Raw genomic sequence first — 25,419 nt, forward strand, 5'->3', positions numbered from 1 at the left:
TATCACAGTTTCATTTACAATCCGAACTAATGCGAATGTCGGACGATTCGCGATCAGACCACGCGCTATCGGAGACGCTGTCCGCACGATCTTATCTGGAGCTAGCGCAAAACCACATTCAACCCGAAATAGTCAACTCGCAAAGCCATGATACCCCTGACTCGGTCGTTTCGGAGGACCCGATCGAGCCCGAGGGTAACTCGGGCCCGCGCTTACGAGTCCGCGCGAAACGGCCATCCCTAAAGGAAGCGAAGGAAGCAAATGAATCGGAGAAGCCCGAAACGTCCGAGATCAGAGACCCGCCCGTGGAGCGCCCGATGCGTAAACGAGGCCGCCCTAGACTGGAAACTACCAAAGATGCTGCTGCGATCGAGGTACTGTAATGGAACTCGACTGGGAAAGACTTGTGCTGATTGTGGCCTTCAGGGACGGCGATTGCAGATCCGTCGCGCACAGCGTACGTATCGACAAAAGAAAGAGGCGACTATCCAGGGGCTCAAAACCCGTGTAGATGTTCTTGAACAGACTTTGCAGAATGTTGCAGATATTTTAGGTGCCGAACAAGAGACCCACGCTCTTACTACAGTTGGGTCGCAAGGCGACAGCCTCACTCGCGCCAGACAATTAGTGATGGCGGAAATCCACAAGACCCGCTCAATCTCTGGGGAGCATTCCCAGCCCGATCGCAGCTTGGCGAGTCTTCGCGATATATTCGGGTATCACGTCTCGCGTACTGGAAGAAACACCGAAAACGTCAACACGAATCAATATGACAAGACAAACTCACGATATACACGCCCATATGCACGATCACCATCTCCCCTGCTCAACCGTCTTTTCCCTCCAACAACCATCTACACCTACAGCCATCAAGAATCTAACCTCTCCAGACGCCTCCAGCGCTTCTGTTTGGAACATACATACCGCTGGCTAACAGACCCACATGCCGACCCCAGCCTTATGAGCCGAATATTCGGACTAATGCCATGCATTCAAGACATGCCGGGAGTACGACGCAGCATCCGGCGAACCTTGCAAAGCGAGATTGGCGGTTCGCTCGAAGCCAATAAAATGCCGTTCTACTCACTCGGTGGTGCGGGTACACACTATCCACGCATTGGAGCGGATGGTCGGCCAGTTTACCCCGTGAACTTTCGGCGACCTGGCAAGATCCTTCGACGATTAAGTCGGATCTTACGGCGTGGTGGGATCCAAGACTGGGATGAAGATTGGAGTGGGGATGCGGAGCCGGATCTGCAAGATGCGATCGGGTTAACAGAGAGGGCGATGAACGATAAGGATCGTTTACGTTCACTTGATCTGGAGGGTGAATGGTACGATTGTCACGATGTGCAAGGATATCTGGAATCCCATGGGGTTATGCTAGATGGCTCGTCACTGTGGCTGGAGGTCCCAGCCACTACAGTCGGTGTTCTATATGGGTTCTCGCCGGAAGGATTGACGTCTCATTATTACATGTCCTCTGAAGGCACCTCGCCAATTGACATGAACGGAACTGAATATCTAAACCAATCGACTTATGTCCTAGACGTTGAATGCTTCTTTGATCGTGAGTCAGGCCCTCCGTCCAACTTCCCAATGATGCATACGCTGACCGAGACAGTGCTTCTCGCCAATTTCCGAATCCTCGGCCGCGCTCCTGGATTTAAATTGTGGAACGTAGATGCCGCTTTGCGGACGGCTATCCACAGACGGCCGTTTACCTAAATAGAGAGCAGAAATGCTACGATACCATGAGATACGATGAGAAATGACCAGAATCAACGCATAGAGTGCAATCCATCTCTGCATAATTGTTCATTGGGTATATCGTGTAAGACGTGTGATGCGACCAGAGAACTACGAGCCTAGTTTATAGCGGATTCGTGAGAAGCCCGATATTCAACCGCAATCTTGTGTTCCCTTTCCTCCCCGTTCGATCGTACTGGGCGTTTAACAGCAGATCTCGCAGCACTCGAAGCAGGCAAGACCGGCACAACTGTGACATGTGAGACTCTGTACCGGAAACCTCAATAAAAGCGAATACTTACATTCCACAGCACATGCCGCCGCCACCACCACCGCGCAGCTGCATCTGCATTTGCTCCTGACCAGCCTGAAGAGGTCATTAGTCACGTTCCACACAATGCAAGTCAAAAGGGATATCACGTACGGGCTGCTCGGAGACGAGCTGGTTGGTAGAAGGAGCGGCAGGGCTGGTAGGCTGCTGCATAGCAACCGTGTTGGAGTTCCAGCCGTTCTCGTTGGCAGTCTCAGCCTCAGTAGAGGACTTGAAGAAGTTGAAGTTGAACATGATGAAAAAATTTGAGATGTTCAGGGGAATGTCGATTGTCAGAAAATAAAATTGACAAGGCGGGAAACGGTTTAAATAAAACGGGTTGTCGGGAGGGGATCAGGTAGGATCACCAGGGCCAAAAAGTAAAAAAAAAAAAAAAATAGAGAAAAATGAGGAGATTAGTGGTCCCTTCGATGTGGAGGATCGGCTCCCTAATAAATCAGTTAGCGCCCGCAACTATCCTGCGCCTACGGAGTCTACGGGCACCCGAATACGCATTCCCCAATACATGAAACTGCTAAGTATAGCGCGGGACTAATCGGAATGGTGCTGCCTACTGCGACACACTGGGGCTGGTGCTAAGCACACCGCCACCGAACAAGCCTCGCTCGTACGTACTTCCCAAGGTTTGAGTCTATATTCGGGTTGATTTCATGGTTCTAGATATTTACAGCAGCCTAGTCCGCCCCTTTTGACCCGTTTGACCCGTTCGACTCGTCCGCCCTGCAGGGCCGTCCACGTTTGAGCGGGAGAGAAGTGTGGTTGACCCCATCAGCCCTGTCTGAAAGGGCGGACCGCCAAGCCCTTGGCGGAGCCCACTTACGCAAGCCGCGCTGGATGATCGGGTAGAACGGATCACAAGAGAGCTAGGGCTGACCTTACAGCTTGGCAAGAATGCCGTCAGGGTGCAGCACCGACAAATAGCATTTTTGGATGTCGTTGATGGTGCGGCATCTATGATTGAATTAGTACCTCGTGGTCATATTTAGATACTCAGGAGAGGAACTCACCCAGCAAGTGCCATCGTGATCATCAGCTCTTGGCGCAAGATCTTGATCGCCAGCTCCACTCCTTCTTGGCCGTCATACTTATGCAAGTCAGCAGAGCCCAACATAAGGGTGGATAAAACATACAGCCAGGCCCCAAATGGGGATCCTCCCCAGGAAGCAATAGCTAGCCCCAAGAGCTAGCGCCTTGAAGATATCTGACCCGCGACGAATGCCACCATCAATAGTGATGGGTACCCGTCCCTTGGCAACAGGAGCGCACACTCTTAGTGCATCAAGCGTCGCTGGAAGGCCATCTAGTTGACGACCACCATGGTTGGAAATAACGATACCGTCGACCCCGTACTGAATCGCAAGCTCAACGTCCTCAGGGGAACAAACTTTAAGCCGTGTCAATAAACTGGAGCTAATCCAATAGAATGGGGACGCTAACCTCCTTTCAGCCAAACTTTCAGCGATGTATGTTCTCGGAGCCATGAAATTGCGCTCTCCCAGTCTAGACTAGGGTCTAGAGGAGTCAACCCTGTTCCACAAGTAACCACGTGGCAATCTTACCATAGTTAGTGCGATCTGAGACGTCGGAACCGCTGCTGAGGATGTTGGGATACTCCATATCCTCTGGGATGCGGAATTCGTTGCGATATTCATTCAGTCGCTTGCCTAGCACGGGTACGTCCACCGACAGAAAAAGCGCCTTGTATCCGGCCTCTGCAGATATTATGAGTACAATCGAATCAGAGGCTTTTGTTCAGACCACCTACTCTCTGCGCGATCTAGCAACTGCAATGTGATTGAACGATCTTTCAACACACACATCTGCATGAAATACGGATTGCCCAGACCCTGCGCGGCAACGTCTTCCAGAGGGTATGTCGCATAGGATGACAAGCCCATGCAAATTCCATATTTGGCGGCCGCGCGAGATGTCGCCAGTTCTCCATCTGGGTGTGCTAGTTTGTGTGAGGCGGCAGGGCTGAAGCCGAAGGGAAGATTGACCTGGTTGATAGTAAGAAGCCGTAGAAGCTGGTCGGTATTTGAGAATGAAACGGACCTTAGTGTCAAGCACCTCTGTGCTGGTGTCGACATTATCGACGTTGACCAAAATTCGTGGTCGGATCTTGTAGCGATCGAAAGCGGTTTCGTTTTCGCGCAGACTGTGAAAGCAGGGTTAGATAAAGCGGTGGACTTGGCTGAGGGGAAATCGCACGTAATCAAATCCATAGCTCCTTCATTATAGTAGTCTGTATATGTTAGTATCGAGGTACCGAGGCACGCGAGCGCGCATTCAAACTGCTCTCTTACCCCGGACCATGGGAGAGAGCCTTTTACTCCCCAGCTCCTTCAGGTCAGCAATGCAGCACACATCTTTGTGAAGAGTCTCGCCCCGATGCGACATTTTTGTCACGTGTAGGATGTGTGAATGTCCAGTGTGTCGGAAAAGAAAGAAGACATCGGAGCGAACAGCGAACGGCCACGCAAATAAGTATGGTCCCAATCAGTGGCCAATTGGCCTCGGATGAATCTGCTATCCCAATTGAGATGAGCTCCTAATGGCCTTCTAGGTTCATAGATTGAGTCGACTTCCTATCGTAGAATCCCTGATGGCGGGGCTCGGAATCGCTTTCCTTCATAGGGGCCCCGCAGTCGTAAGGTCTGCTTTAAAGCACTCGTGTATGTGCGACACTTCCACAAACATCCTCCGAGTATTAATCGGTAGAAAGTAATTGCTTTGATAACAATGGCTCAGATCTTTCTGTTAGTGCCACTTTGGCCTGATTTTGATATATCGTATACTGACTTCCCCTTAGCACTGGCGCCTCGGGCTACATTGGTGGGGACGTTCTCCACGTCCTCAAGTCGACACACCCCGAATACCAATGCAGTGTTCTCTTGCGTGATAGCGCCAAAGCAGATGCCGTCTCCAAGGCGTATCCCGATGTTCGAATTATCCTTGGTGACCTGGATAATGTTGCATTGATTGAGGAAGAGGCGGCGAAGGCCGATGTGGTCGTTCGTAGGTAATGCTCGCATTGAATAATGATCTAGGCTAACGATTTATATAGATGCCGCGAGCAATAGTCACGTAAAAAGTGCCGAGGCCATTGCTCGCGGCCTGGCCAAGCATACTGGTCCCAAGCCTGGTAAGCCAAAGAATTCACGAGAGAAAAAGTCGAGCTAACCGTGCATCCAGGTTATTGGATCCAAGTTTCAGGCGCAAGTGTGCTTTCAATCTCGGACATTGTGAGCGGCCGCTTCGGCGAGGGATCCGACAGGGTCTACGGTGATATTGAAGACGCCAACGAGATCCGTGATATCATCAAACAGAACGCCGCCAAGCGCGTCATGGACGACTACGTTTTGAACAAAGTCTCCGATATTAAGACTGCTCTTGTATTCCCACCGATTATCTATGGCCAGGGCAGAGGCCCCGTCAAAGGGCGGAGCGTGCAGATCCCGGAGCTCTCCAGGATTGCCATTGAAACACGCGAGACCGTTCAGGTGGGCAAGGGGGAGAGTACCTGGAGCAATGTCCACATCGCCGACGTCGCCGACGTATTCGTGAAGCTGATTGAAAAGGCCATCGACGGCAGTGAGGGTGAATTTTGGGGCCAAAACGGTCTCTACTTCGTCGGCAACGGCATGCTGGTAAGAGAATCACGAGCGCCTAATTCGTAAATGATGGCTAACTCGAACAGAGGTTTGGAAAGATCTCAAGTCTTGTCGCTGAGGCAGCTCACAAGCTTGGTCTGACAGACTCACCGACTGTGAAGACCATCAGCGCCAGTGAAGCGAACGCCCTATGGGCCCCCGCCAGCGTGTTCTGCGGTACCAATGCCTGCCAGAAATCAGAACGAATTCGGCGTCTGGGATGGGTTCCCCAGGGACATTCAATTGAGAAGGAGATTCCGTTGACAGTGCAAGCGGAGGCGACTCGATTGGGGAAACTGTAGTGGATTCCAGGATTGGAAGGTGGCGGCAAATAGATAAGAGATACGCACCTTTTAGGAAGGCGTTCCCAGTCCGGCGGGGCTAACAATCTCCCCGGATTCCCATGCCTCAAGATATTCTAGGTCATGAATTCAAGTCGATTACTCTATATTGAAACATTTCGTTAGCTCAATGGCAGGCTCGAAGCGAGGCCGTGCTCGCCGTTCCCATGTGCTCGGCGGATGCACTACCTGCAGGCGCCGGCACGTCAAATGCGACCAGAAACGGCCCGCTTGCCGTACATGCCGGACTCTTGGTGTTCCATGCGAGGGCTTCTCTGATCAAGTTCTATGGATGCGCGGTGATGAAGGCGAGGTGGCTGAAGGCGGCCGACGTGGAACGCGTCGTCATCTCTACACAGGTACTCTGAGCAACGTTTAGTCGACGAATGTCCATCCTGACTCATTCTCTAGAGCAATCCCGACTATCTATGAGTACTGCACTGAGCAAGAATCTACTCTTGGGATCTATTGATGCATCTCTTGCAGAAGTCGACTTGAGATCGCGAGACCCGGATCGTGAACCTGAAGGCGATATCGCAATCGGTCCTTTCGCGGTCCTCGACTTTACAACCACTGCGAGGCAGCCAAAGGCAGATGTTGTCATTTACCAAGAAGATGAACTGACTTCGGCTGAGCCAGGCCCAGTCCAGGGGCCGGCAAGCTCAACCATCGAGGAACAAATCCCGGATCCCAGCCCGGCGTCAATCATTGACTCTCTATCGCAGATGGATGACTTTCTGCACTGGTCGGATCTATTAAGTTTTAGTCCAGATCAGGCAGGCCTGACAACGTACCCAACACTCAGCATGCCGAATGATTTTTCAATCGATCTCGGTAATGAGATGAGCGTATTCCAGGATGTTCAAAATACCCAAGAAGAACCCACGGGGATCCTAAATCCACAACAAGCATCGATCGAAGTGGTTTCCGCAACACCAGATATTTTGAAAGATGCGCAGTTCTTACTCAGGCATTTCCAAGATGTTGTTATTCCTCAGATAATGGCAATCCCATTCGGAGAGAAATCTCCTTGGAAGATCTTGAACCTACCAGCAGCAGTCGTCGCATTTGGGGACACGACTTTTCTTGGTACCAGTGGTGTCAGCCATGCAAGACTTGCCAATCTATACGGTATTTTGGCCTGTTCTGCCATTGACCTGGCCTTGAAGCCGCCCACCGAGCTGGTGGAACTCACAGAACGTTGGGATCGGATTGCCAATCAAACATATCAGTTGGCAAAAGACCACATTCAAGTGTCTCTTCAACAAGAGACTCATGGTCCAAATAAAGCCAAATATAAAGACCAACTGATGGCAGCCAATATCTTAACACAGTATGCGGTAAGAAGACCCTTCAACAATCTGTTCGGGAACCGGTTCTGATAAGCGCAGATTCTGTCAGGACAACAGCAACACGCAAGGTGCTTCTTGATCGATGCAGAGCGACTTCTACGTCTACGAGGTCTATCTAAAAAACGGATCTCAAAAAAAGCCCGTCTTCTGCACCACGTATACACGTGGCTACGGATTGTGGGCGAGAGCACCTTTGTCTTGCATGATTACAGCCTCTCCTACCCATGTCTTGAGCCGCTTGGCCAATCATCAAGATCCCATACATCCAGGGAGGGCAGTTCAAATCTGGCTACTCAAGCTGAACCGAACCCTCGCCTCGACGACTTCCTTAGACTGGAAAGCCAAAACTCAGACAATGATCTAAACATCGACGAACCGAAAGATCGCGGAAAAGGGTTCCACGATATCCACTTGCATGATTCTCGAAGCTTTCCTGAGACCTTATACAAACAGATCTATGGTATCCCCGAAACTTGGCTTAGTCTTGTATCGCAGACTACGAGACTGGCCAATGTCATGGCGACCTTTGTCGTTGCACGCAACGCAGGAAAGAGTCTACGACTCGAAGCGTGGGAAACACTCCAGCGCCGCGCCTTTCGTTTAGAAAATATGATCTGTTCGTTTAACCTTGGCCTTACAAAGGGTGCGCAGACAGACCCACAGGCGAAATCCAAACCCCATGCCTTTATGCTTGACGCGCTGAACGGAGCACTCTTGATATTCTTCTACCGCCGAATTCGCGATACCCATTCGGCAGTCTTACAAGGTCACGTTGACAGTGTCATCACAGCATTGGAAGAATGCAGTGCTTCCATGTCGAAAGGTGATCCAACAGGTCCTGGAACGGCTTGGCCAGCCTTTATTGCTGGATGCGAGGCTATTACGTCAAATAGAAGAGAGGCGATCATGCGATGGCTGGACCATGCAAGCTCAGTATCTGGTTACGCCTCATTTGATACAGCCCGTGGTATTTTGACTAAAGTGTGGTGCCGACAGGATGAGCATCTATTGACGACCCGTGGCGACCCGATGCCCTCATGGATTGACATTGTGAAGGAGGATCAGATATGGCCTCTGTTCTGCTGAATAACTCAATGTACAATACTATTTAGTCTTACTACTCATATTCTTAATTAAATGCCAGCTAGGCATAGAAACAACATCTGAGAAGAGTCTAGCTCGAATGCATGCTGATAGCAGGCTTTGGTATATCTCTCTCTCTCTCTCTCTCTCTCTCTCTCTACAGAGATCCAATTAACTTCAAAGTCGTCGTGATCCATTGATGACATTATAAAAGCCAGTTCGCATATATACCTTCTAAACAGTCTTAACACCCGCATTCTCCAACAGCTGCTTCAGCTCCGCTGTCAACTCCGGGTTAAGCAAAGCAAACGGTTTCCGCAAGCCACCGGTAGCCTGCCCAGTCAATTCGACACCAGTCTTGACAGCCGCAGCATAATTATGCGACTCTAAGAACTTGCAAACAGGCCACGCTTGAGCCCACAACTCCCGACCGCGCTTCAAGTCTCCCTTGACACTGACAGCATCCCACAACTCAACCGCGAGCTCAGGAATAATGTTAGCCGCACCCCACACTCCACCGGGGGCACCAGCAGCAAGACCGTAGAAAGTCAATGTATCCCAGCCATTGAAGGCAGTGATCTGATCTGACAGACCGAAAATCAACTCCGTCAGAGCAGGCGCGTTCCCAGAAGTATCCTTAAGGTATTTCACGCCGACCTTAGACAGGCCTGCGATCTCGGTGGGTGAGAGGGTCAATCCCGTCGCGGAGGGAATGTTATAGAACATAATAGGCAGCTTCGACTCAGTGTGAATCTCAGACATAATCTCATGCAGCTGCTCGAGATTGACGGGATCGTAGAATGGAGGAACGACCATGACGGCCGCGGCGCCGACCTGCGCGGCGTGGACGGAGAGCTCAACAGCCTCGGCGGATGAGGTGCTACCTGTGCCCGCAACGACAGGGATACGGCCGGCGGCGAATTTCACGCACAACTCTGTGAGCTGCTTACGCTCGGCTGTGGACATGGTAGTGAACTCGCCCGTGCTGCCACCGGGAACGAGGCCGTGCACGCCTGCCTTGATGAGGTGCTCGATGTGTGCTTGCAGACGCGACTCGTCGATCTTGGTCTTGTCGTCGGTAAATGGGGTGATCAAGGCCACCATGATACCGCCGAGGTCCGCCATTTTGTTGATTTGTTTGGTTGGAGTTGGAGAGAGGTAAGATTGAAGTGAGTGGTGGAGTGGTATTGCATATTGATTTTGCCGACCAAGAGATGAAGATATACTTGGATCTAACGGAAATGCTTTCTTTTTTTGATTCGATCTGGCCTTCGTATCTTACGAAATGGATTATGGAGGGGACGTATATCGTGGTGGAATCGCTTGCCTAAAATGTCGGACCCACTTTAGGGACACCTGGGTCGGGGAATGCAGCTCCGAGCTACCGTAACCATCGACTGGAGGCATTTCCTTCCATAGCCATTATTTCATGCCAAGGAACACGAAAGAGGTTAGGAAAGTTCTAGCAAAGCCACTCCACGTGCCGTTTGAACTAAGCGCGTAAATCGAATATGGAAGTTAAAGTATCCTAAACGATGTCTCCTATGGCATAATTTCCCTGAAGCCTTGGACGGGGTGTGACTGAAAGTCTCATGCGAGTCTGATGGAAGCCTGACTTCGTCTTGGCTTTGCACATGCGGGGGGTGAGTGGGCAATGGTGTGGGCTCTTCAGCATCAGCAGGAAGATGGCATAGCCGATCGTGGCGACTGAGAAGGTCCCTATGTAGTAATTGATCAAATGTTCAGTCTAGATACAAGAGTGAAAGGTTAGACAGTAAGACTGTCGTGCGAAAGTGCAACCGCAGTGACAAACAAATGGCTTCTCTTGGGTATCTTGTGGTAGGTGAATATAAGATCAAAGTAACCTTGGAGCCATGAGAGGAAGGCGGTACAAACGAATCCGCTCATGCCTCTGCAGATGTTCTAGCCGCTTGAATTGTTTTTTTGCAAATGCGGCATGGTGCCACCTGTAGCTTGGGTCTCCATCTGGCCATGGAGACACATCGGGGGGGCGACCTTGCTCAGACGGCTTCGATTCTTGAGCAGTGCACATGAACTTGCTCACATGTGGCCTACCTGAACAACCAGTCAAATGGTAAGTATCTACGTACACTCTGCCTTACACTCAAGAAATTGACGAGTCATAGTCAAGCATTCAGTTTATTATTTCTCCTTAAAATACATATTTGAAAACACAAAGGCTAATCCCATCCTATTCCAATATAATCAATCAAGCAATACAGTCGTAATTCGTGTGGACATCCGATTGTCGAATTACAACCGATGAAAAGTTTCAGCCCATCAATTTAATCAATGGTGATCTTCTTGACAGAAGCGGCAGCTGCCTTGGGAACAGAGATGGACAAGATACCATTCTTCAGACTGGCTTTGACAGCATCTTGATCGACGCGCTGAGCAAAAGAAAAGGTGCGCTGGAACTCGCCGACCACGCGCTCGTTAGCCCAGTAGATGGTCTTCGAGTCGGGCTTAGAGGTTGTTTTAGTCTTGGCGGTCTCCGTCACGGTATTGGAGCTCTCTTCCTCCTCGACCTGGTCCTGTGGCTCAGTTTTGTAAGAGCGCTCGGTGCGACCTTTCACGACCAAGGTTTGCGGGTCGGAAAATTCAATATCGATATCACTCTGCGCAATTCCGGGAAGTTCTCCGTCCAAGTGGTATGAGTCGTTGCTCTCGCGGACATCGAAGCGCGGGGTGATACGCAGCGCTGACTGTTGCTGACCAGTGCGGTGGTGATCATAGTCGTCAAGAAGACGGAACAAAGACGAAAAGCCGTCACTGGCGGGAAGATTGGTGCGGAAGAGAGACATATTGTATAAGAGAATGGTCAAATTTTTGACTGGAGGTTGACTTTCAAGATAGTGGAAGATGAGAGATTGAAGCTCTTTGGATATTTCTTTTTGAGACTCTAGATCGTTGAGAGATGGGACGGAAGGTCACCGGTGGATGAAGGTCTTTTTATAAAGGAGGAGAAGGCAGCGAAGGGAGGTTCCAAGTATTCTATCCCTGGCCATCCTGGCTCTTCTGGAAGCTACTAGATGCTGTACTTGGAGTTCTTTGACGTATACAGGTTGATGCTCGTACCCAGTCGGGCCTTCCCGCTGGTTGTGGATCCTTCTCCACGTTTCCATGAGCAAATCACGTGACAGACATGGTTCCAGGTGAGACATTGAACGCGCTGGAAGGTGAAATCTGTTGAGAATTTCATTAAGTTGAAGAACTTCTAGGCTTCTTATTGCAAATCACGAAGATGTTCGATTTTTTCCAGTGGAAAGTCCGGGCGGGGGCGGCTCGCCACAATGTATAGGATTATCTCTTCCTACATACTGAGCAATAAGTCCATCTTATTTGCTGTTCATAGTACGATTTATTTGCTATACACTATTCGGGACTATCGATTACTTCACGTGTTCCAAGCTGCGAATACCCTTCTGTCGAACTACCTCTAAAGCTTCCTGTAGCCATGCAACCTCTGGGGCGTGAGATGGCTGGTTCTTTAGAGCGTCGATGACGATACCAAGTGCTGGAATTATAGATAATGGCCCAGCTAGTAGCATATCGTCTCGGAGAAAGAATTCCACGGATCTACACACCCGGTGAGCCATAGAAAGAATGTCTGTGCAGCGATCAAGAGGAGGAAGCGGGTTGACCACTTCAACTCCCGAGATTTGCGGAGCCATAGTCTCATAAGCTTCAAAGACCGAGCCCTTCGTGGCCATGATTTTGTCGACATTGCTGTATAGATTGTAAAGTCCCGTCCATATCATCGTTCGAGTTGCCCACAGGAGGATGAGTGTTGCAGCGCAGTGAAGATCAGAGAACCAGTAAATGACTGGAAAGGTCACAGGGTTGTCAGAACCGAATATCAACGTAAAATCGGATGGTATTGACCAATATAGTGGATCGGGTGCGGCGCGTAGCATTTCATCGTGAATAATGGCCAGTCTCTCGTCGATGTGCCTACATTCATGTACCAACTCATAGACTAGGTCAAGTTGTTGAGTGGCACTCAGATGCCACAGTGGCGCCACGCGTTCGAGAATACCAGGGGCTTCGGTGAGGCAATCTGTTACCTGATCGTAGAAAGTTTTTGGAATCGAGGACCAGGGTTGCTCCATCCAAATTTCGTTGCTCAAAATTGTTGAAGTACGGCACCGCAAAGCTCGTAAGACCTAATTCAAATTAGTAAGAATTATAGGCTCGATCACTTTTATGCGTTGAACTACTCACTTCTGGAATCCGAGCTCCAAGGAATAACAAACGGCCTGCGCCTGAAGAGTGTGCATAGGCGCCGCGGGCCTGTATCAAGGCTATGATTCCGTGGCAGTGATTGAAGTAAGCTTCAGGCTCAGAACCTGGGCATTCAATGGCCTCGTAAAGATTCAAGGACATACAGGCAGCCAGCGTTTCGTCTTCTCTCATAAGACTGGGATTATGCAAAGCCCTCTGTAGCTGTCGAAGCCCTCGCGTATAGAAATTGAGACTAACTTTGATCAATGCATGATTCTGAGATTTTCTTCCCATTTCTACTTCAACATGCTCGACAGCCATTCCAAACTTGGCATTGCGCTCGTCATATTCTATATACCGGTAATCCTACTGGCAGTCTACTTAACATGTTATCGGCGCCTGCGACCCCACATGATGTGGATAATTGTGATATTTTTCGCCTTTAGTGAGTATTACACGACAATGCTCCGAATTTTTGGGATTGCGACGCCTCTAACATCAATCATTATTCAGTCCGGACCGCTGCGGGAGTTTTGGTCATTGTTACAGAGCAGAAGCCTAGCCTCGAGGTCGCGATAGCATCGACTATCCTTCTCAATACCGGTGTGTTTCCCTTGATTGCAGCCACTCTGGGACTCATCCGAATCATGTAAGCGAGAGCAAGTAAATACTGCATGATCGTTGTCTAATATCTCTATAAGAATGGTTCTTGAAAAGGACAAAACCCCAAGGCTCGGACAATGCCTGCTTCTGTCCCGCCTACTTTTCTTCGTGGGAATGGGACTTACTGTTGCTGGCGGGGCTCTTGAGGGAAGCGACAACAACTCCGATGCACTTACAGGTGTCAAACTTGTCAAAGCTGGATACTTTATCGTGCTAGTATTTCTCATTTGCTTGCTGGTTGTTCAAGGATATTTCTGGCAACAATCTTCCCGTCTTTCGAGAACAGCCCGAACGGTACACCACCTAACGATAGGCTTGATTCACTATTTGCTGACGGTCTATTGGCAGGCTCTGAAAGCCATGGCTCTAGCTACACCATTTATGGTCGTCCGCATCACCTTCCTTTTCCTTTCGGTGTTTGATTCATCCGATTTAAGATGGAGTGCTCTGTATGGCCCGATAGCCCCATTCTTGACCATGGGATTGTTGACGGAATACTCTGTCGTTTGTATTTACCTCACAACTGGTTTCATCATTCCTCCCTGGAAGAAAGCGAGACTGTGATCCTTGCTTTGGCAATGCTAAAGTTTTCCTCACGTTGCCCTCTACCATTTATGAGGGAATATATGCAGACTTCACATAAAGCTTCGCAAGCCTCGGCTTTTAATCAAGGGCCCCAGAAACGGACAAGTCTATGTTGGAGTATACCAAATTTAGGTGACAAAGATAATTTCATTCCAGTGCTTGGCAATCTATCTCGATTGAGAATTTTGATTTACTCAATCCCCACTTCGGGGACCTGTTCATCGCTAGCTTCCCTCTTTGAACACTTAACTGTATAGTATTCAAATATGTGTTCGTCTCTCGTTGAAACAGGTCACGTTTTAAATAAGGATTACCTCTCTTGCGTGGGGTTCCATGGATACAATTATGTCGAGGGCGGTATTTCTATTTTTTTAAGAGAGAGAGACTAGTAGGACCTTGATAATCGGTGGGAACTTACATCCAACCATACCTTCCAAGACTAGAGAGCTGGATTAAATCTATTTCTTATAATTATATGACAGAAGGAAGCTGGATTTGTTCTCACTGGCAATGATTTTGCTTGTAGTGAGACATTTCCACCCAGCCTTCTGGGTCCCCATTGCTGCTCCAAACAGTATGAGGTGTCTCGGGTTCTTCGGAATACCTGGTCATAGACTCTGCCGAGGATGATGCCCCCACCGGCATCGCTGCGGCTGAAACGCCCTTGGTGGATGAAATGGAAATAGTAGTAGTGACGACAGGAGGTGCGCCAGTCGAGGTATGATTACCCGTCTTCGAGCCATATTGGCTGTATTGGTTGTAGAGCGGGTTACTGCGAGACGCGCTAGATTTGATAAATCGGTGGGTGAATGGCCGGAACAAAGGCCAAACCGGAGGAATTGACATGGAGATGAGAACAACCCATTCTTCAACTTCACCCCAATGGAACAAAATGCCGACACCCCCTGTATGTCTATGTTAGCGATTACAATTACTTCGGATGGGAATGACACTATGACTTACATGATGGGTCATCACTCATAATGAACTTAGCTGCCCATGTTCGAACAATGGCAGCTCCTCCAGCAAAAACACCGAGCCCCATGAGGAAACTCAACCCCCATTTCAGCTTACGATCAATCCGTAATGGTGCCAGCATCGTAACGGGAATGATGGCCAGATAAAAGTCCGAGACTGCCGCTACGGCACCAACAAAGTAGGTGTAATGAACACTCGTGCTGTGATTACACAAGTTTTGTCGTGAGGGATCCCAAAGTGCACTGGGGGGACTGCATTGGAACCAGGCAAGCAAGACCTGCGGGATATTTAGAATGATATTCAATGCAGCAACAGCGATTAGACTCTTGCGGATCCTAGGATCTTCAGGAGGGGAAAAAAAAAGATGTTAGATAAGGCCCTGAGACAAGGAAGTAATGGGAACGTACTGCCTCCCGCATTAATCTCAATCAAAAATGCTGCCACTGCAACCTTTCCAATCGGGATTGCCATGTTGAAAAAGAAGACCGTGATCCATGTGAATAGAAGATAGTTTCCTAATTGATTGGTTGCTTCGACAACGGCGATTTTGTTTCCTAGTCCGTGAAGGACAGATATCACGCCAAAACATTGTGTAATGACAGTGAGGAACTGCAAATGTATTAGTAGATAGCTTGATAATATTAGGGTAAGAACATAGTACCCAAGCCACAAGTGACCAAATCAACGCCGTTGTGCCGAATTGGTTGACCCTCAGTCTGACGTAGACGCGCAAGATCATAAGAATGGTGGCCAATGTGCCCAACCCAAGTCCCAGGCGAAGGTCATCTGGGCCGCGGCCGCCGTACGCAGGGTAGCTTTCAGACAGTCCCATGATGTGAATTAAGGACAGAAAGGATGGGGAAGAACTGAAGCGGCAGATATGCCCACCTGCATAGTGGGGACTCTCACGAAGCACTTGACCAATGTCCACCGACGACTATATGTAATCGCATCCCTGCCGGGCGACCGGCTACGAGGCTGAAAGCAGAGGTCCCGGTTCCACTTGGATCGCCTACACAGACCATTTCGAACTTTTAAAGTGGAGGCCGAGGTGTGGATATGTAAAGCAGGATCGAAAAGCTTGGTCAGTGTGGCCATCGATTTGCCCAGGTGTGACCAAGTGGACCTCGGAAGTCCCGAAGGGGTAGTAGCTCCCGGTCGGAACGATCGAGATCCTTGGAACTACTGGCCCAAGCATCCTCCATCGATCCGGGCAACCCTTCAACGGACCAACAATATTACAATGTGCAATGCTTTCTGTTATCTGTTCTCTGTTCTCTGTTCTCTTCGACGAGTGAAAGCTGTTGACCGTTTTCCAGCACTTGCCTGCGGTCAATCACCGACCAAGCGGACTTGACCGGTGGCGCGGCAGCCTGCGGCCTTTCAGGGTCCTTAAAGTATCACTTGCCGAGATGGCTTTCAATGTGCCGATTGGGTTAAATGCTACTCAATTTCTAACAAGACATTCTAGAAGGCCAAAGCTTCGCCTAAGCGAAGGCCCAAGTCGGGAACACTGCCGCGACTATTGAGCGCCCTGCAATCAGCCGCGTTATTACCTTCCCCCAAATCCATGGGACTTTCCGGTGGAATAAATGGCGGCCCCGATTTAATCAATCTGGCCGAGACAAGGTCCCTGCACTACGCATATCCAATGTATTTCCGAGACACAAATTCTCCGTCCACAATCCAGCTGAGGGGGCCCGTAAGTGGATCCATAGCCAATGGTATACCACTCAGACACGCGTTATGAGGGCCTGAGCGCACTGGTGTAACATAATGCACCTCCAAAACTTTAGACAAGTAATTTGTAGAATTGACGCATTGATGAGACAATACCATGGTCCCTGGGCCTTCACGCAGATATATTAGTTATACCATGTCCCATATTGCCAAGCAACGCTATCTTTGGGCAGACGGAGGAAGTCTCCACATCGAGTACTTACCGCAGTGGTTAGCCGAGCTGGTGGCGTCGGGTTTGTGGTCAGGGCTACTATTCGTAGAGGCTGTCAAACGACACGTGACAGCGCTAGCCACCATACAGTCCCAAAAAATACCCCGCATTGAAGCATGGACCCAACGAACCGAGCTACCTCGGAGCCGACAAACCCGGGCGCAGCCACTTCACGAGGCAAAAGAGCCCAGACCTCCAAACACAAACAGCTATCGATAGGAAGATACTCAAATCACTACCCTTGTAAAGCTGCTGTACTCAGGGGCTCCAGGGGAACAAACACATCCAGCAGGCTTTCGAATGTGCAACCAATGCGACTATCGCAATTGGTAGGCCACGGCATCTACACCTTGAATAGATGTGGTAAATCTACCAAGGATATGCCACGCCCGTAGTGCACTACGCATCGGCTGTCTGGCCTAGACTACGCCATAACGCGCGGCAACAAGAATCCCACCCAGCTCGATCTCAGCCCTTTTAAAGGGGTCGTTACGAAAGGCTCAAGCAACAATGATTTAACCGGTAGAATGCCATGAGCAATTTGTTTCAGTGGGCATATTGCTAGCCATCTGCCATTACACTAGTCTGTTTGTAAAATTATCAACGAAGCTTTATGGAGAAGTAGATTTAACCACTCGGTTGTACCCTAAACATTTGCGGCCTAATCAAATCCAGATGAGCAGGGTAAGTAACAGGCAGTAGTAGCTTGAGTATGCTTGAGCGTATCTTCGAGAAGGCTACAGCTTTTTTCGGACCTGAAAGGGCTCAAGGCCACTGCTTAATGTGCCGCAGTGCTTTACTTTATATTACTCTATCTTGTATACACGTGGGTAGCAGGTATGTTCTGCTGGGTTAAAATTGAGTAACGATTAATATTGTTGTCTTGGTAGCGCTGACTGCCGCGGTACGCTGTGAGCGTGTCTGCTTCCAAGTCCACGGGTACAAGCATCCCGGCCACGTCTAGGCCGCTTACCCCTATGATCCTTTCTGCGACGTATGGTACGAGGACGAGTCACATAGGGATTTAATATGATGTACGGGGTTAGGCCCGGTTAGGATCCAGGGGGTATTAGTTTATAGCTATACGCTCTTGTTACAACCCCTATAGCCACTAACTATTCAAGGGGCCGTAATTTACGAAGTAGACCTCCGAGAGCCAATACATCTCAGGATCTACTTACGATATTATGTAATTAGGAATAAGCTAAAGGCTTCAAGCGCGATTAAAGGACTAAGCAGACCTACCGGTAGGAGAGAAAGGCAACCTAGGTTACTCTGAGTATCTGACTTTCTATACTATATAGGCGCTACTTCTAGCTGCTAACTCACTATCTTCTGTATTACTTTGGTAACTTTAATTCTAATTTTTTTCACTATGAATCATAAATGACTTTGATCATCCTTCTTATATGAACGATAAAGCATCTTCCTAGCAGGAACCCTCTATCAAGACCCTGCATTCGCGAGCCCAATCGACCTTTCTATTTCCTTACAGGTGGCCAGCTTCTCAAAGCACAAGATTGGGGTTCCTTTAAGTCAATCACCTTTGATTGCCGAAATGAAAATGATCTAGAAGCAGTGCAGTAAATGTATGAATTTCTAGCCCAAATTCCGAATTGGTCTCGAAAAATCAAACAATGTTCCTAGAATACGATTTCGGGAGGGTTCCTATAAGTGAGACATGAAACCAGTGCCCCTCACACTGCAGGTATTCCTAGTTTATGAATCGCGCGACTCGCGTGGCACAATCCATTTTTCAAGGCATTGAGTACGGGCCACATCGCTACGATGATTAGAACTTGAGCGCCCTTCTTATCTCCGCTTTTAGTGGCAATCGCACAGCCTGCCAGGTATATCACTGCATATTGAGGCGGCTAGGGCACACCGTCTTGAATCCGAGTGTCTCTCGTTGAGCGCGTCCCCTTAGAGACCACCTAAAAATGGTTATAGTACCGCAATTGAAGAGCCTCTTTACGATGAAAGCAGTCTAGCGCGGAGTAAAAACCCCGAGATTAGGAGGAAAGGGGGCCTCACAGCCTCGCCTTTGTACCGGGGATTGTTTCACAACTCTTGGCTTTCCTAGTGGACATCCCTGGCCGCTCTTGAGCATGAGCGAAATATATGTCATCAGGTGGCGATAAGGCGGTTCAGAGCCTTGAGATTGCCATCGCTGAAGCGATAGACCTGACCAAGACATTGCCCCTTAGATACGTTCCAGAGATCAAGTCAGCTAGGTAGAGCACTTATTTGAAGGCGAATGAGGATGAAACTTAAGGTAGTATCGGTGTCACCACCCACAGTCTTCGAATATTATTTCTACCCGAATATCACATGCAAGAAACACTCAGTTACTTTAAGCATGGATCAAGAATACCTTCGTTTTCTAGGCCCTCTATAGATTATCAGATTACTATATAAGATCCTACATCGAGGCGTTTGTATATTAGAATTCATAGCTATGCAGCCCCTACATCGGTATCCAGTGTCCAATTACTCTCTCGCGTCGGTGTCGTCGTTGGCAAGTGGATCTAAGACCGAGAGATGTAGATAAAACAAAATGGACCCTTCAAAATGACACAAGGATAGAAGTGCGGGCCAGTCATCATACTCTAACAACTGTTCGTTATTATTTCTTTTCGAACGAAGAATAAAGTTTGAAAAGTGGCCAGAATGAATAAGTGGGATATTCGTCCGAGATTAATCTGAAGCTCGACCACGAAGTGAACGAGCGATAAGGAAGAGGTAAGGAAGAGGTAACTAAGGAGAAACAAACGCAATTTAAGACAAAATATCTTCATGAAAATCGATTTACTTCGCGGGAATTCAGTTGAGATTATTCGATATTTCTTTTGAAGCCTCGCGCGTGTTGTAGACAAAAAGTGCTTGAGATTATATACTTTCGATCGAAAGGGCTCAAGATGAGTCGGAAAAAGAAATATAATAGATCTTGCGGGGTACGAGGGGCAATTATTGAGTTATAATCATTACATGAGAAAGAAAGGTAAGCGAATAAATTGCAGGGCTAACCTTAGATGAGAGGAACAGTATTAACCCTATGTGGCTTTGTCCTATATTCCAACAGAACAACATACAAGAAATCATTCCTAGCTATGTATTCCAAGGTTTCAGATTCCAAGGTTTTAATTTATCTAGGTCTATTATGTCAAGGTTCTATAAGTCTAGACTATAGGTTACCTCATCTCACCGCTATGCAAATTCTTCTTGATTTCCTTGCTTAGCTTTTTAAGTACCATGGCGCCAAATCACTCTATCAAGCTCGGTTACAGATGTAAGCACTGGAAAATACTAGGAGCTTATTATAACAGTTGCTCTATCATTTTCCCTCGAATGACTGTTCGTACCATAGTGCGACATGTACTTTCGCGTTGGTTATTTCCTACGCCTGTCATGGTGTCGGCTGCCCGATTCAGGGGTTCTTTGCTGTTACCTGAAATCGGAGGCTCTATCTCCAACCATTTCACTATTCTCTGTCTTCAGCGCTCGTCGATCGCTTTACCTTAAGTATGTCCCTGCTTGGATTCCGGTTTTCCGATCTCTCCATAGTTTCTGCGGTGGGGTCAGTTGATCTGCGCGGGTCCTTCATGCCTTGGCTTTCCAGTCAGATGATGTTTTTAACGAATACTACAATACTAACATGAAATGGGAATGACGGGACGGCGATAGTCGTTATCGGGGCTTGTTGGAACGTTCCGCGGCTGGACCTAACGTTCACAGCCTAGTTCTGTCGGAATTGACTGCCTTTGCGGAGGGGCGACCCACTTGCTACGCGGTGCCTCGTGCCCCTCTTATATCTGCGCGGCGGCGTCAATTTACTCATTTTGTGTCATTATTCTGTTCAATCATGACGCTTTCTGTCGATATCGTCACGCCTAACGGGCACAGCTACCAGCAGCCCACTGGTCTGTTCATCAACAACGAATTTGTCGCCTCAAGTGGGCAGACTATTACCTCGCTCGACCCTGCGTAAGTCCATAAGTTCCTCTTCATGTACAGAACCGGCTGCTAACTGCAGGCAGTACCGATAAGCCAATTGCTACTGTGCATGCTGCTAGTGCCGACGATGTAGACCGCGCAGTCAAGGCCGCCAAAGCCGCACTGACAGATCCTTCGTGGAAGCTCCTTCCTTCCACCGAGCGCGGCCAGTTGATGGCGCGACTAGCCGATCTGATGGAGCAGAACAGAGAGCTTCTTGCTACTATTGATGCGTGGGATAACGGCAAGCCTTATCACGTTGCTTTCGAGGAGGATCTCACCGAGGCCATCAGCACCATTCGCTACTACAGCGGCTGGGCCGATAAGTCTTTTGGACAGACGATCAACACCACCCCGCAAAAGTTCGCATACACCATCCGCCAGCCCATCGGTGTTGTTGGTCAGATCATTCCCTGGAACTACCCCCTGTCCATGGCAACTTGGAAACTCGGTCCTGCCTTGGCATGCGGTAACACCGTTGTGCTGAAGCCCGCGGAACAGACTCCGCTGAGCGTCCTTTTCTTCGGCAAGCTGATCGCCGAGGCTGGTTTCCCTCCCGGTGTTGTCAATATCGTCAATGGCTACGGTCGAGAGGCCGGCGCCGCACTCGCCTCCCACCCACTGGTTGACAAGATCGCATTCACTGGATCTACTGGCACCGCTCGTGAGATTATGAAGATGGCCGCTGGATCCTTGAAGAACATAACCCTCGAGACCGGCGGCAAGTCCCCGCTTCTGGTGTTCCCTGATGCCGATATGGACCAGGCGGTTAAATGGTCCCACTTCGGTATCATGTCAAACCAGGGCCAGATTTGCACTGCGACATCTCGCATCTTCGTGCACCGGGATGTCCTACCAACCTTTTTGCCTAAGTTCAAGGAGGCCGTGGAGAGCGTCAAGATCGGTGACCAGTGGGACGCGTCAACTTTCCAGGGTCCGCAGGTGACACGCGCTCAATACGAGCGTATTCTCTCTTACTTCGAGATTGCGAAGAGTGAAGGCGCTACAATCTTGACCGGCGGTGCTACATATACTCCTGCCAGTGCTGAGCACAAAGATGGATACTTCATCCAGCCAACTATTGTTACCGATGTCATTGACTCTATGCGCATTGTCCGCGAGGAAGTCTTCGGCCCAGTGGTGGTGATTTTGCCCTTTGACACCGAGGAGGAGGCGATTCGACGGGCCAATGACACAGAATACGGTCTGGGTGCGGCTGTCTTCACGAAGGATCTGGAGCGTGCTCATCGTGTGGCTGCGGAAATTGAGTCGGGCATGGTGTGGATTAATAGTAGCCAAGACTGTGATCCTCGTGTGCCATTCGGTGGTGTCAAACAAAGTGGCATTGGCCGCGAACTTGGAGAGGCTGGTCTTGAAGCTTATAGTCAGGTCAAGGCCGTGCACGTTAACATGGGCACCAGGCTGTAGAGCTGAATGAAAATGTGTACATAATTAGATTAAAGCTTATGATAGACGTCTGATGACCGAGACGCAAAATGAGAAACCACATGGTAGAATCGATTTCGCTATGATTCCATTGTAAATTTCTTCTACGCGACGACTACTCTCTCTCTCTCTCTCTCTCTTTCTTCCAGAGTGATTTGTGGCACTGTAGTAGCATTGTCTGGGATACATGCACACGTGGACTAAGTAAATGTCTGTTGCCTATCAATTCACGGCAATGACAAAACGTTCCCTTTCAATGACATGATAGAAACAGGGATCAAGTTTCTTCATTTATTCCGATGACAACATAGAATTACTACACTTTTTATCGTGAATGACCCTGGGTCCCATTCTGAGAAGTGGACTCCGAAACAGGCAGGCCGCTCCGAAGACAAGACGAATACCCCAGATTTACGAACCGGCACGTAATTCGAGAAAGAAGGAATCCGGGGAAGAGACAGAGTTAAGCATATACAAGCTTGTGTAGGGAACGTTTCCTCAACACAATCATCAATATGCACACAGAAACTAGACATCTCCACGACACAAACCAGCCCGAAGAGACATTTAAACCTAAGTCTCGCGATAAGAGACAAACGTTCGCCTTTATCCTTATCGACCACCTAGCAGGCATGCCTTTCCCTCTGTTGACGCCTCCGACTATCAATTTGTGACCCGAAGACTTACCCCGTCTCCACCGACTCCATCTCGGCTAGAAAGGGAAGGCAGGAGCTTGCTTTCGCAATAACCGGGGTCCGGGGGATGTCTATCAAGCGCCTTGGCTAGTTTTTATTCTTTCCAAGTTACCAAATCACTTTCTTTTGTTTTCACTACGCTAGCCTCGGTGAGAGTTAAACTAATCTTCTACTTTCTATTTATCATACGATAGTATGAGAACAATGGCAATGCGTCCTCAGATTATTGATATTGAACCGACACATGCCGGACCGGAGCAGAATTTGCATCATGTTGACGCTTTAGATATCGAAAAGCCCGATCTTAGAACTCAGCGAGAGGATGCCTTCGGAGATGAAGAGAATGCAGAGATCAAGTACAAGGTCCTAAAATGGTGGTGCGTATACCCTGGCCTTTTTTTTCACCTGTCATGTTTGCCGTTCTAACTACCGTCTGGTTTCAGGCAAGGTGGCCTCCTCATGGTCGCAGAGACTATTTCATTGGGCATTCTCTCCCTCCCAGCAGCCATGGCAGGTCTAGGTCTAGTCCCAGCACTCATCGTGCTCATCGGCATGGGGCTTCTTGCAACATACACAGGCTACTTGATCGGAAAATTCAAACAAATGCACCCACACATCTCTAGCATGGCCGATGCAGGAGAGGTCCTTATGGGTCGATTCGGCCGTGAACTGTTTGGCACAGCACAATTACTATTTCTAATCTTTATTATGGCGAGCCATATTCTGACTTTCACTGTCGCACTGAACACCATCACTGGGCATGCGACTTGCTCAATTGTATTCGGGATCGTGGGTATGGTCATTTCCTGCTTGATGTCGCTGCCGCGGACTCTCGCGAAGGTGTCGTGGCTGTCGCTTGTGTGTGAGTTTGAAGTTTTTACTTCCATCTTATTTCTATGATGGAATGTTTTTGGCTAATAAAGTGTGTCTCTTGGAAAGCTTTCGTCAGTATCTTCTCTGCTGTTATGATCACTATGATTGCCGTCGGAATTCAAAACCCTAATGCCATCGTTCACCCCACTGTTGAAACCAATCTGATAACGGGATTCACCGCGGCATCCAACATCGCTTTCTCATACGGTCAGCCCATCCACGTGGAAAGACCATTTGTACCATTAAACAGGAAGGGAACGATTAACACTATGCAGCAAGCCATAACACCTTTTTCACTTTCATTGCAGAGCTTAAAGACCCAAAAGACTTCCCTAAAGCCCTTGCTCTTCTCCAAACAGTCGACATGACACTCTACATCGTTGCATCCGTAGTTATCTACCGGTTCACCGGTGCCGATGTCGCTTCTCCGGCTCTGGGGTCTGCTGATTCTTTGATTTCTAAAATAGCATACGGTATTGCCCTTCCAACAGTAAGCTACCCTTTACATTCCCCTTCCACAACAAGGCAGCAAATCTAACTGAATCAGATTGTCATCGCAGGCGTCATAAATAGTCACGTCGCTGCCAAATCTATCTACATCCGCGTCTTCGCTGGCACAGACCGCATGCATAAGAGCGACTTGGTCGCCGTCGGTTCCTGGATCGCAATCAGCTTCAGCTTATGGCTTATTGCGTGGATCATTGCCTCCGCAATTCCGGTCTTTAGTGACCTGCTTAGTTTAATTGTCGGTTTGACCTCATCTCCTATTCCTGCTGCTCGCAACTAACACGACTCATTCAACAGACGGCACTATTTGGGAGCTGGTTTACCTTCGGGTTCACCGGTCTGTTTGGACTGCATATGAGCAGGGGCTTGTGGCTCTCATCGCCCAAGCAGACCATTCAGACATTTGTCAATATCTTTTCCATCTGTGTTTGTGTTATTCTGGTAAGCTTCTCTCTCTGGATTTCCAAGACGGGCAATTGCTAACATTTCCTAGTGTGGTCTTGGCCTTTACGTCTCGGGTAAGTCCATCCACGACAGCACCAGTAGTGCCAGCTTCTCGTGCACTATGAGCACTTAGGACTATAGACTGGTGAAAAGACGTGGACCTCGGAAGTATACTGTAAATAGAATGAGCGACTAGGTATATGACTCTATCGCTGTATGTTTTGATTCTTATAGAGGACAGCTTGAAGGACCCAGAAACACTAGAATTTTAGTCCATTGATTTCGAGGAATGACGGATTTGTCCTCCAAGAGGAAGAGTGGTTCTAGCGTATACCGACTCATCGAAGACCAGGATTTTGGATGGCTTATGAGTCTCATGAGCAGCCACCTATTGGTGAAAAGAATCAGTCTGATGAGATTCATCAAGCGGGTACAGACGGCAAGGACGAGTCCAGTGGGAGATGACTGCGAATATATGGTTGGGCGCCTTGAGCAGAGTGGTTTTATATGAGCAGCTAAGGAAAGGTGTT

General features: G+C 48.9%; 12 protein-coding genes across 12 annotated transcripts; 6 read left to right on the forward strand and 6 right to left on the reverse strand.

Moving 5' to 3' along the window:
• Positions 1–35: 35 nt before the first annotated feature.
• Positions 36–1,728, forward strand: N7443_004854 (uncharacterized protein; the record flags this gene model as incomplete). Its single annotated transcript, XM_056884910.1, has 2 exons — positions 36–374; positions 427–1,728. 2 exons carry the CDS (start codon positions 36–38, stop codon positions 1,726–1,728), a joined length of 1,641 nt encoding a protein of 546 aa, XP_056743188.1.
• A 225-nt stretch (positions 1,729–1,953) lies between these two features.
• On the reverse strand, positions 1,954–2,314 carry N7443_004855 (uncharacterized protein; the record flags this gene model as incomplete). Its single annotated transcript, XM_056884911.1, has 3 exons — positions 1,954–1,999; positions 2,052–2,116; positions 2,174–2,314. 3 exons carry the CDS (start codon positions 2,312–2,314, stop codon positions 1,954–1,956), a joined length of 252 nt encoding a protein of 83 aa, XP_056743189.1.
• A 641-nt stretch (positions 2,315–2,955) lies between these two features.
• Positions 2,956–4,480, reverse strand: N7443_004856 (alpha-hydroxy acid oxidase; the record flags this gene model as incomplete). The annotated part of the gene is made up of 9 exons (XM_056884912.1): positions 2,956–3,031; positions 3,088–3,164; positions 3,211–3,464; positions 3,518–3,592; positions 3,640–3,792; positions 3,846–4,080; positions 4,136–4,238; positions 4,292–4,325; positions 4,387–4,480. 9 exons carry the CDS (start codon positions 4,478–4,480, stop codon positions 2,956–2,958), a joined length of 1,101 nt encoding a protein of 366 aa, XP_056743190.1.
• Positions 4,481–4,822: 342 nt separating this feature from the next.
• N7443_004857 (uncharacterized protein) lies at positions 4,823–6,035 on the forward strand (the record flags this gene model as incomplete). Its single annotated transcript, XM_056884913.1, has 5 exons — positions 4,823–4,839; positions 4,893–5,098; positions 5,148–5,225; positions 5,276–5,730; positions 5,793–6,035. The coding sequence occupies 5 exons, from the start codon at positions 4,823–4,825 to the stop codon at positions 6,033–6,035; spliced, it is 999 nt and encodes a 332-aa protein (XP_056743191.1).
• A 169-nt stretch (positions 6,036–6,204) lies between these two features.
• On the forward strand, positions 6,205–8,512 carry N7443_004858 (Zn(II)2Cys6 transcription factor; the record flags this gene model as incomplete). Its single annotated transcript, XM_056884914.1, has 3 exons — positions 6,205–6,433; positions 6,486–7,414; positions 7,466–8,512. The coding sequence occupies 3 exons, from the start codon at positions 6,205–6,207 to the stop codon at positions 8,510–8,512; spliced, it is 2,205 nt and encodes a 734-aa protein (XP_056743192.1).
• A 231-nt stretch (positions 8,513–8,743) lies between these two features.
• N7443_004859 (dihydrodipicolinate synthase family protein) lies at positions 8,744–9,634 on the reverse strand (the record flags this gene model as incomplete). The annotated part of the gene is made up of 1 exon (XM_056884915.1): positions 8,744–9,634. One exon carries the CDS (start codon positions 9,632–9,634, stop codon positions 8,744–8,746), a length of 891 nt encoding a protein of 296 aa, XP_056743193.1.
• A 1,181-nt stretch (positions 9,635–10,815) lies between these two features.
• N7443_004860 (Hsp20/alpha crystallin family protein) lies at positions 10,816–11,334 on the reverse strand (the record flags this gene model as incomplete). Its single annotated transcript, XM_056884916.1, has 1 exon — positions 10,816–11,334. One exon carries the CDS (start codon positions 11,332–11,334, stop codon positions 10,816–10,818), a length of 519 nt encoding a protein of 172 aa, XP_056743194.1.
• Positions 11,335–11,922: 588 nt separating this feature from the next.
• Positions 11,923–12,642, reverse strand: N7443_004861 (uncharacterized protein; the record flags this gene model as incomplete). Its single annotated transcript, XM_056884917.1, has 1 exon — positions 11,923–12,642. The coding sequence occupies one exon, from the start codon at positions 12,640–12,642 to the stop codon at positions 11,923–11,925; it is 720 nt and encodes a 239-aa protein (XP_056743195.1).
• Positions 12,643–13,168: 526 nt separating this feature from the next.
• N7443_004862 (uncharacterized protein) lies at positions 13,169–13,981 on the forward strand (the record flags this gene model as incomplete). The annotated part of the gene is made up of 4 exons (XM_056884918.1): positions 13,169–13,199; positions 13,268–13,403; positions 13,456–13,711; positions 13,766–13,981. 4 exons carry the CDS (start codon positions 13,169–13,171, stop codon positions 13,979–13,981), a joined length of 639 nt encoding a protein of 212 aa, XP_056743196.1.
• Positions 13,982–14,503: 522 nt separating this feature from the next.
• Positions 14,504–15,812, reverse strand: N7443_004863 (uncharacterized protein; the record flags this gene model as incomplete). The annotated part of the gene is made up of 4 exons (XM_056884919.1): positions 14,504–14,907; positions 14,966–15,322; positions 15,388–15,589; positions 15,642–15,812. 4 exons carry the CDS (start codon positions 15,810–15,812, stop codon positions 14,504–14,506), a joined length of 1,134 nt encoding a protein of 377 aa, XP_056743197.1.
• A 4,981-nt stretch (positions 15,813–20,793) lies between these two features.
• Positions 20,794–22,352, forward strand: N7443_004864 (aldehyde dehydrogenase ALDH; the record flags this gene model as incomplete). The annotated part of the gene is made up of 2 exons (XM_056884920.1): positions 20,794–20,915; positions 20,969–22,352. The coding sequence occupies 2 exons, from the start codon at positions 20,794–20,796 to the stop codon at positions 22,350–22,352; spliced, it is 1,506 nt and encodes a 501-aa protein (XP_056743198.1).
• A 917-nt stretch (positions 22,353–23,269) lies between these two features.
• Positions 23,270–25,022, forward strand: N7443_004865 (uncharacterized protein; the record flags this gene model as incomplete). The annotated part of the gene is made up of 7 exons (XM_056884921.1): positions 23,270–23,442; positions 23,509–23,927; positions 24,005–24,145; positions 24,214–24,428; positions 24,486–24,683; positions 24,743–24,886; positions 24,939–25,022. The coding sequence occupies 7 exons, from the start codon at positions 23,270–23,272 to the stop codon at positions 25,020–25,022; spliced, it is 1,374 nt and encodes a 457-aa protein (XP_056743199.1).
• Between the last annotated feature and the right edge of the window lie 397 nt (positions 25,023–25,419).

The sequence above is a fragment of the Penicillium atrosanguineum genome (assembly GCF_028827265.1).
Source record: "Penicillium atrosanguineum strain IBT 20685 chromosome Unknown utg000003l_segment0_segment0, whole genome shotgun sequence".
Classification (NCBI taxonomy): Eukaryota; Fungi; Ascomycota; class Eurotiomycetes; order Eurotiales; family Aspergillaceae; genus Penicillium; species Penicillium atrosanguineum.